At 48.6% G+C, this 10,792-nt stretch overlaps 1 protein-coding gene across 1 annotated transcript; it reads right to left on the minus strand.

Moving 5' to 3' along the window:
- Positions 1–1,485: 1,485 nt before the first annotated feature.
- LOC4330586 (nuclear transcription factor Y subunit B-3) lies at positions 1,486–2,660 on the minus strand. The gene has a single exon (XM_015769434.3). The coding sequence runs from the start codon at positions 2,562–2,564 to the stop codon at positions 1,800–1,802; it is 765 nt and encodes a 254-aa protein (XP_015624920.1). The 5' UTR covers positions 2,565–2,660; the 3' UTR covers positions 1,486–1,799.
- Positions 2,661–10,792: the final 8,132 nt, after the last annotated feature.

Below are 10,792 nucleotides of genomic sequence, written 5' to 3' on the forward strand. Positions count from 1 at the left end.
TGTATTGGAGTCCATACTACAGCTAGCTACATATATGTAGCTCGCTGCTATTCTCTCTCTTTTTTTATCTCTTTAAAATATATTATATTACAGTTGGCTTATAGCATACTATTGTACCTGCTCTAATAAAAAAAAATCTGACCTGACCTCACCCGGTCGTGCGTACAGTAGGGGAGAGAGACATACAGAGGAGGATGCATCGATGGATCGATCGATCGATCGACAGGGCCCCCGTAGGCAATGCATGCATACATGGGGAAGGAGCTACTAGCTGCGATCGATGCTGGAGAGAGCTCACAAAACTAGGCGATGCTGCGGCCTGCGGTTCCCAAAGCGGGCAGCCGAGACGGGCATGCACTGGCCACCGATGCAGGGGGTAAACGAAACGAAGCCCCTGATACTGATCCACGCGGCTGAAAGCAGCATATATTAACGTACGCCCGCGGGCCGCGGCGGAAGAACCGGGCAACCCTCCGCGACGCGTATACGTCCGTGTGCCGGCAGCGAGACGACGTACCCTCCGCAAGCAAGCTAGTTCGTGTGACGCGCCATCCAAATTAACATCCGCTGGTGTGGCAGCGCGCGCGCGTGCCCAATTATACGATCTGAGAATCCTGCTATACATATGACTAGATAATATGATTCGCATATGACTCTATCGCGTCCTCCAATTACTGTGCTTAAGTTTCTTAGAGTATCATAATACGGACCCGACGAGCAACAGCTGTGTCTGTACATGCCCGTATCGTATGTATGCAGACTGAACACTCGGGTTGGATACGTAGCAATCTATTCGGGTTGGGTAGATATGTTAGTATTCACGATCCGTATGTACGTACGCGCCGTGCGTGCGTGTCGCCGGTGCCCGGTGATGGGCTCGGAACGTAGTACGTACGACGAGGGCGCGACGCAACGTCGATCAGGCGAGCGACCGTGAGTCCTTGACCGGACACGCGTGCGTCCGTCCGGCCGGGGAAGGCAAATCACGCGACACTCCAGTAGTACTCCACCCGTATATGGCGCCGTATCTCTCTCCCTCTCTCTCTAGATCTCTCTCCCTCTCTCTCCGTTGGGTTGGTATGCAGTGCGAGTGCGCAAGTGTAACTTTGTTTTGGTAACTTTATTTTGAGCAGTCAAAATCTTATTTGTAGGTTCTTTTTAGAGACATACTGACTTCAGAAATAGGCTCAACTATAAAGGTACGGTGATCATATCAAGCTAATAAAAGATATGTGTCGTAAACTTGAGTCAACGATTATGCAGCATTCTACCAACTTTTGGTGGAGATTCACCAATAGAATTCAGTAATGGTTAGTCTTTATATTGTTTGGTTTTTATTAGTTTGCTTTTACTTTTAGTTTTGTTACTTTGGCTACTTACTCACTGTATGAGTTTGCTTTTATATGAACCTTGTAATAGTAATTGACAACTCTTGAGGGATCAATACACAATTGAGTAAGTGTACATAAGCTTCCAGGCGCTTAATTAGTGTTATAAGACAAATTCCACTTGAAGATAAACGTGCGATCGTCCGATCGACACAATTGCGTTAAGATTAGAACAAGGGTAACTAGGAGTAGTACTAGCTGGATCGAGTACATGAACGGTGAATTAAACTGACAGTAGGAAATTAAAATCTCATCGATCACTACCTGAACGTAGCAAATTAATTAAACCACACACGATCACTAAGTCTTAAGTTTTTAACTGGTTCAAGTTAGCCAGTTGCACTACTAGCTCGATCTGCATGCGATACGTGTGCATGCAGGTGCAGACCGATCGCCATTCTGCTGCTGTTACTACTTGTATCCGAACGGATGCTGGTGCTCGAAGTTGACGGTCTGCGGCGTGCCGGCGCCACCGCTGCCGCTGCTGCCGCTCCCGTCGCCGCCGCTGCCGGGCGCGTACATCCCGCCGTAGTACGCCGCCATCCCGTGCTCGCCGCCGTACATGTCGTACGGCGGCGCGTACTGGCCGTGGTGCGGCGGCATGAGCTGGTGGAACGCGTGGTGGTGCGGAGGAGGATGCGGCGGCGGCGGCACCGCGCCGCCACCGTACATGGCGGCGTGCATCTGCATGTCGTGGTGCGTCACCATGGAGCCCTGCGCGCGGGACTTGAGCATCCCACCGACGTGACCATGGTGGTGGTCGCCGCGCGCGGCGCCGACGCCGACGCCGACGCCGCGGGACTCCCCCTCGAACTCGCGGTAGCGGTGGAGGTAGACGCCGAGGGGCTCGACGTAGTCGTCGAAGCCGAGGCGGCTCATGGCCCAGAGCACGTCCTCGGCGGTGATGGTCTTGCGCTGCTCGCGCTGGCACCGCTCGTTGGCCTCCCCGGTGATGAAGCTGATGTACTCCGACACGCACTCCTGGATCGTCTCCTTGGCGTCGTCCGAGATCTTGGCGTGCGCCGGGAGCACGCGGCGCATGATGCGGATCACGTTCGCGATCGGCATCAGCCGGTCCTGCTCACGTATAGCCGGCGCGGCCGCCGCCTGCTGCGCGCCACCGTTCCCGTCGGCGGCAGCGCCGTTCGCCGCCGTGCCCGGGTAGCCGGCCTCCATTGGCTGCGTGGGAAAGCTAGGGTTGCCTCCTGTGGGTGGTAGCACTAGCTAGCAGCTAAAGTGTGAAACTGTTGCTGGGCTCGCTTGGTGGTGGTCGATCTTGTGATGCGTGTGGATACGTTAAATAGGGACGCTACGAGGTGTTGACCACAAATGGGAGTAGCTAGCCGTAGAGAGGCATGCGCCGAGGTGGCACGGCGCCTGTTCGTGACAAGTGGCGCCGGCTTCGCTGTGGTCACTGCTCGAATTTTTTAATTTTATTTATTAAAATATTTAAAAATAATTTTCTATTTAAAAAAATTACAAAACTATTAGTCGTCCATCGTCCTCTAGGAGGGCGATTTTGCTAATGTGGCAGACAGCCGTTGGCCCTCCCATAATAATCGGCATCGAGGGAGGAGAAATTTACAGACGGCCCCCTCGTAGCCTTTTGGGAGGGCGATTTTTTACTTTACAGGGGGCCGCCTACGAAAGGCCCCCCTGCACTGTAGAAAATCGTCCTCCCAGAGGGCTAAAGGGGGCCGCCTGCAAAAATACCACCCTCTCCCCTATAGTAGAAAATAGCCCTCTTAGGCGGCGGCAAGGGAGATGCCTGCAAAAATTCTAGGTAGCCCTCCCAACCCTTTTGTAGGTGGCCCCCTAGAGCCAAAAATCGCCCTCTGGGAGGGTGGCAAGGGGGCCGCCTGTAAAATTTGAGCGTCCTCGATGGCCCGCCGTTATGGTAGAGCCAACGGCCATCTACTACTTCGGAAAAAACGTCTTCTGGAAGGGCAAGGGCGATGGGCGACTAGTTTTGTAAAATTTTCAAATTAAAAATTATTTCTGTAAATATTTTAATAAATAAAATTAAAAATAAAAAAATTCGTCACTGCTCCATCGGTGTGGATGAGCTGTCACATGCGAAGAAACGGATGGAACGAAAGATTGGGTGATTTGGTTTAGAGCAAGTTTAATCCAAATCCCTCCATAAAAAAAACTAAAACGTGTTTATTTTGTTAACAAAATCAAGAAAAAAAAACTAACTCATCTATAACAGAGACAAAAAAAAATTATACGTGTGCTTGTAACTAACGAATATTAAGATGGTTGCTCGGGTTCCGGTTAATGATTTATTCTAATATGGCAAAACGAGAAATACAATCTCTTTATTTAAGTCTTACATATATGGAGGTACAAATATGATCATCTCATTTGAAAACCCCGAAAATAAAATATGCTTAAGACTTTTCGATAAATGGAGTATAATTATTGTGTAATTACTCTAACTTATATACAAGAGCCTCTTTGGTGCGGTAGCAATGCGTTGGTAGCCATGCGTGCGTGTTAGTATTTTTTTTTCGTTGTGCCTGCATGAATGGAGCACGTCTACGATCCAAAACTCAAACATACTTGTTCCATAATTTCTGATGACAAAAACCAAAAAATTTCTTTGATTTTGGTCAAAGTCAAACTACTTTAAGTTTGATCAAGTTTATAGAAAAAAATAGTAATATTTTTAAACCAAAATAAATTTATTATGAAAATATATTTAATTATTAATTTAATAAAACTAATTTGATAGTGTAAACATTACTATATTTTTCTATAAACTTTATTAAACTTGAGCAGTTTAACTTTAATAAAAGTTAAAACATCTTATAACCTGAAACGGATGGAGTACTATCATTTGTAAATTAATGTACTCTTGTACAATACTTTAACAGGGCGGATCCATAATTCAGAGTCACCGAGGTCAAGACTTACTTGGATTAATATCGTGTTTGGGAGGGAATCAACGCACGCAGCGAAAATGAATAGACGTGCTGCGTTCGGCCTATGCGACTTCAACAAATTCCTTCTACCCCGGAGAATGGGGGCCCAGTCGCACTTGTGGCACTCCCTTCGGGACGACCCTGTCTAATCCCCTACTCCTAGTACACTTTCTAGTTCAAATTTGAATTACAAGAGTACACTTATTTTAGAACGGATTTAGTAGATAATTTTAACATGGTCACATGGGCTAACTTATATGGTTAAATCAATTTATGGGCTAAGCAAATGGATGGGCTAACTCTGCCGGAACATGGTGGCGTCAAAAGGCAAATCATATACTAATGTAATTCATTGAAGAACATAATGTCTACGTAGGTTAAATCAAGATTCATTGATGCCATGTGACAATAGCCTAACATGTTGGCTCCACGCCTCCACTGATGTTTGTATGTATTTATGTCCTCCGCATATCTAGAAAAATAAAGAGTGAATTATATAGGCGGTCGCTAAACTTGTGCATTTGTGTCATCTAAACTTCCAAAATACATTTTTAAGTCCTTGAACTTGTCTTGGGTAGCATATAGGTCTAAACCGGTTCTAAATTGTCCCATATGCTGACGTGGCATGACACGGTGACAACTACATGTTAGTGGGATCCACATGTCAGTTATGTATAACAAATAAAATTTAAAACCATATTTTCTCCTCTTAGGTAGAGAGAAAAAAAAGGTAAACTTAAATTTATATATATATATATTTAATTTTATTTTTTCTATGTAACTAACATGTGGGTCTGACTAACACATAGGCACCATCGTGGCATGCCATTTTAGCGTATGGAGCGGGTTGAGAGCCCGTTTGAACCTATATATATAACATCTAAGACAAGTTTGGAGATTCAAAAATACAACATTTTGATAGTTCAAGGATCTAGATAACACACACATACAAGTTTAGAAACCGCTCATGCACTTCACTAAAAAAATAAATGCATTCATTGTTGGAACAATTGTTTTTATTCTTCACGTATATATATGGACATGTCATTATTGCTAGTTTGGGGTGTAACACACCTTTTGCCAACACTGGATATTACTCCAGTGAGATATTACACACACACGGAGAGAGAGAGATCCTAGGCAGTAAACTAAATCAAATAACATCTTGGATCTACATGTGTAAATTTCTCTTTTGGGATTTGTTCATCAGTGTAAAACATATATGTATAAGATCGAATTGTATATCGACAGGATATTTCATTTGATTTTCAATACAAAATATTTTTCATAGTATATTTTTTTGTTGCTGTTGCTACAGTAACATTGCTAAAACAACTATCTCATGTGGAAATAGTTGAAAGCCTAGAAAATTCCAATATATATATTGTCGACGGGTGATACCCGTAGACCGGATATAGAGGGTATTGGGGTACGTTGGTACAAGGATCTACGTAGTACGACATTGAACAATCAAAAGACAAGAATTATACTGGTTCAGGCCCCTTGGTAGGTAATAGACCTAATCCAGTTGATATGGGATTATATGGTGGAAAACACAGATTATAAAGGGAAAGATGGAACTTGTCGGATCCGGCGAGATCGTAGTCGAGTGGATTCGACTAGCTCTCGATGACTTGGCTCCTCGCAGACTTCGACTTCGTAGGCTGTGTGGGTTGTGTTGGCTCTGAGATTCGATCCCCTATGCCCTCCCCGTGGGGTCCCTTTTATATCACAGATCTGGAGGTCTCCAAGTAGGACTCGGAGATATCGGACCCAATACGATACGTCGACGACCCAGTTCTGTCCGAGAAGGACTCTTCCCATCTGTAGATTTCGTGAAAGTTTTCCTTAGGATACGTAGGAAATATCCGCGTGCGCGTGGGTATGCCATGTCGATATGTAACGTATATCGAAGGGTAGAGGGTATGCCTGACCTGTAACCCTGACAGTAGCCCCCGACTTCTGCTTAAATGAACTCGTGCAACCATTTACGACTTCGGGTGTCGAGAACGTTGTCATTCCTGGTGCGAGGACCGCGGAGATAGAACGTAGTCGAGCATGCCGTTTGAAGCCCAACGGTCACGAGTGAATTTTGAACTGAAGTCCAGAAAATTGCCGCGTGTAACGGGCCCAGAGATTTCCGGCGGGGATCTCTCTCCGTTCCTTGGAATTCGCACCGTCGGTAGTGCGCTTATTTAAAGGAATTTTGGGAGCCCATTTTGAAGTCTGCCAATCTTGTTGAAACATACCGCCTGCCAGCGCTCCTTGCCTTCTCCGCCGCCGCAAGAAAACCTAGTTTGCCAACTCAGGCTCGTTTTCCGGCGATCTTGGAACAGCAATGGATCTCGGCAAGTCGTCTTCCACCGGCGCGACGTTGAAGAACCTTCAGGAGGACGGCGCCCTTCCCGGCCGTGAAGACATGGAGAGAGAAGTAGGAGGTACTGATCCTCAGCCCCTCTTGGGTCGCATGGTTGCGATCGAAGATTACGTTGTCTACGGTTTTCTTCCTCCACCTTCGGAGTTTCTTCTCCTGGTGTTGAAAATTTCTATGGTCTTTCTCTTCTCCATTTGAATCCTAATTCCATCGCCTTTCTTAGTATCTTTGTTCATCTCTGTGAGGCCTACATTGGGGTAGAGCCTTTTCTCGATCTCTTCCGTTTCTACTATGAACTGCGTTGGATGGAATCCAATAGGGTGTCTGGTTGCGTCGGGTTCTGACTTAGTGATGGCATGAAGTCACGTTATATCCCCTTCCAGTGTCCTTCTTCCCGCAGTAAGTGGCAGAATAGGTGGTTCTATTTTGAGATCAAGGACTCGAACCCTGTCTTCGTTGTTCCCGAGGATCAACCGGACAAGATTCCGGCCTGGACCGCCAAGCCCCCTTTGACCCCCTCTCTTCAGTCGTTTATCGACATCATCGATGATCTCCGAGAACGGGGCTTGTCGGGATATGAAGTCGCTGCAGACTTCGTTGGTAGGCGGATCCAGCCGCTCCAGGCTCGGGCCCATCCAGCCTATAACTATTTCGGGCCGAATGACGCGACCCGGGTTTCTCCTCGGGGTATCTTTCTCGTATTCATCTTGGCGTGCTTGTACTCGCGTTCCTCTTGACTTATCAAAAGTTGGTTCCCGTTTAACAGGTCTGAGCAGCGAAGCTGTAGAGCGGCGCGTCGGTCAAATGATGATCAGCGGTCCGACTACGGCTAGCGACATCCTCGTGCCCCTTTGTGAAAAGGGGGCGGCGGAACGTGATGAAGCCATCAACGTAAGTGTATTTGATAAGCATCCCGTATTCTCCTTTCGAAATCACCTTATGACCTGATTAAGCGTAGGCCCTTCCTTTGACTGACATCATCGGGCCGCTCGCGGACCATCAGGTGGCGACATCTCTAAAGGAGAAGGTTGTCAAGGAGACATCTGATGCGGCCACCACTAGCGAAGTCCCGACCAAGGCGAGGAAATTCTCGTCTGTACTCGGACATCGCCGCAAGGCAGCGACCCCCTCGGTAATTTCATCTTGTCGTCAGATCGTGCAGCAAGGAGGGTTTCTTCTTACTCTGTATTGATTGTATTTCAGGCTTCAGACGCGTCCCCTCCACCTCCACGACGACAGCGCATTGTGGCGATCGGCGAGAAGTAAGTAAACAGATTCGTGGATTCTCGTGCTTCTCGTTCAAATGGTGTTTGATTCGTGGTTGTCCGTAGGGAGGCGCGGGCGAAGGCTGCACGGGCCAAGTCCGGGGGAGCTTCCAGCGCGTCACCTGCCACGGCCTCGACAGATGTCGTGCTCGTGACCGGGAGCCGGGAGGCGACGCCTAGCGGCCCCGTCAGCGATCCCGCTGCAGGTCGTGGTCTGCCAGCGGCCGTTCTCACCTGGGAAGAGCTCCAAGTCGAGATGGGGCACCTTCTCGAAGCTGGTGCTCGCGGCATCGGCCGCGAGATCTCGGAGGCGAGGTCGGAAGCGGCGACGGCGAACACGCGTGCTGAGAGATTGGTGCGCGAGCTAGCTGAAGCCCGTGAGGACCTCACGAAGATGAGGGAGTTGGTGGCCGGCAACGAGCGTCAACGAAAGGGGCTCGAGGACCGAATGTCGAAACTCGGGAACAATCTCTCCGAGATCCGTCACTCGTTGCGGGTCACCTACACTGGCTTCCATCAGCTCGCCGAGGAGTGCGGCGTCAAGTCCACGATCCCGGTGAATCCCGACGAGTTTTTGCTGACTTCCTCTCTTGCGGAACTAGCGACGGCGATGGGGGAAATCCCCTCCAAGCATGCGGCCAGGATCGCGGAGGAGACGTCGAACGACATCTACACCGAGGCGTGTCACGTCCTCGCGTGTGTAAGATTGTCGCGTCCTGAACTCGATCTGCGCGAGATCTTGGATCAGGGGGCGGCAAGCGACACGCGTAAAGAGGTGATGGAAGAAGTCGGTGATATGGGGGAGTTTGTTCTCCCCCTTTTTGAAGAGTAGGACTTCTTGTATTTGTTACATATTGTGTAAATCTTGAACTCTGGCCGCCTTCGTGCGTGCGATTACCACCCTTGTCCAATTTTGTATGTTGATCTCGGGAGTTTTATCCATTGTAGAGATGTTGATGACGAGGATGTCCAGCAGCGCGGGCAGCCTGAGTCACTGGCGATGATTCTGGCACTCGATTTTGAACCACATGTTTCGTCTGACAATGTGGATCAAACTCTTGATGCGGAGGCCGGGATGGCAACGGCCACCTAAAGTGAGTAGCCTTTTCACCTCTTAGTGACCTCCTGATTAGGTTATTTATGTTGTAAAGGAGGTATCCAGCTTGTCTTAGTGGTCGTCACGTTTAGCAGATCTCGAGGGTGCCCTTGCAAATCAAGATCGTCGTATCCAATACTGGAAGACGAAATTTGAAGTGGCGGAACATGAGAGAACCATGCTGGCCATGAAGAAAGAGCAGGCTGTGGAGACGCTCCGAGGTCGCGAGGTGTGGTTTAATTCTTACTTGAAGAGTTGCTGTGCCTCCATGGCCAGAGTATGCAGGGAACTTCGAGTAGTCCGCAGTGATCCCGAGGAGTCGACGGCCGGGTACATCTCTTGGCTAAACGGGGCCTATGCCCAACTCGATGGCATCGGCAAGCATATCGACGAGGCCTTGAAGTAAGAGTGTCGTCGAGTGAGTCAATACGCCGGAGGGCACGTGCTGGCTTGCCTACGAGATCACCGCCCGCGCCTGGACCTCGAGTTTCTCCGCGAAGGTTTTGCTCGTTCTCGGAGAACTCCGGCGGAGATAGACCATCTGGCAAGGTCAATGTCGCCGCTGGCCGAGAAAATCTTCCAGTCTATGGACTGGCATTGGCCTTCTTGATAGTACTCGTGCCCTGTCACAGATATCTTAGTGAATGTCACGACCGGAAATAACCCAACGGGCGTTCCTTACGTGCGTGCATTATTCCTTGTCCCAGGAGGCAAGGTACACCAAAAGTTGATACAATTCAGAGTTTAACAAGCGGAAGCGTAATTAATTAATTTATTACATGGGTGGCGAAGGCCCAGCACACAAGAAGACAAACGAAAAACAGCGGAAGACTAGGGCGACGACCACAGGTGCTTGACGGCAGGCACGAGCTAGACACCAAAGCCTTCATCTTCCAGGAACTCCTCTTCTAGGTTTGGGAAAAAATTGAGCAAGACTGAGTACAACCACCGTACTCAACAAGACACACCCACAAGTGCAGAATAAATGCAAGGGAGTACAAGGGAGCCATAATATAGGGAGTTAGGGTTTGCAGTAAACATCATTAAAAGACACTTAGTTGCTCAAAGCTATTTTGTAAACATGGTCCTAGAGCTATACAATATTATTAATCAAGGTCGTGAACCCACACGAACCTGCCTTAACCCAAGGCCTACGATGATTCAGACCGAACTGGCAACCCGACCCTGGGTCCCAGCTCGTCCCAAGCTAACCCAGGCCAACCATTCCACATTTTAGTTGTTGAGCAGGTTTTAAGAATTAAAACACTAACTTGGGTACATTGCTCGGCTTGCCCATAACCGAGGGCGCGGCTATTCGAATAGGTTATACTCTGATTAGAGGTGTACATCTTTACCCACAAGACACATCTTCCTCACGTGTAATCACGTGCCACATACCCCCACGGTATACGGACGGAAGACGTGACATAGTTTCCAACCCATCCTAGCCATAGACAAGAGTACCGATCCAACCCCACCTACGGCCGGAACCCCCGGGACAGGTTGGCAGGACTGAGCTCCTAGCAGCAGGACACCGGCCCTGTGCCATGACATCTCGACTACCGGGCCGCAGCTCGTGTAGCCTTCATTTGTCCTAGAGATGTCCATCAACCCCCGACTTCGTCCATCTCCATCCGTGTACTTTTGTTTATAACCAGACTGAGCCACAAACTAAGCCTTACCCACTAGACATGTGGAAGTACGGTAGTGCTTTGCAACAGAGGCCCGAAGACCGGTCCTTA

Source organism: Oryza sativa, chromosome 2 (genome assembly GCF_034140825.1).
Source record: "Oryza sativa Japonica Group chromosome 2, ASM3414082v1".
NCBI classification, from domain to species: Eukaryota; Viridiplantae; Streptophyta; class Magnoliopsida; order Poales; family Poaceae; genus Oryza; species Oryza sativa.

Excerpts from the sequence above, each read along its gene's own strand:
- LOC4330586 (XM_015769434.3), bottom strand. The coding sequence starts at position 2,564 with ATGGAGGCCGGCTACCCGGGCACGGCGGCGAACGGCGCTGCCGCCGAC.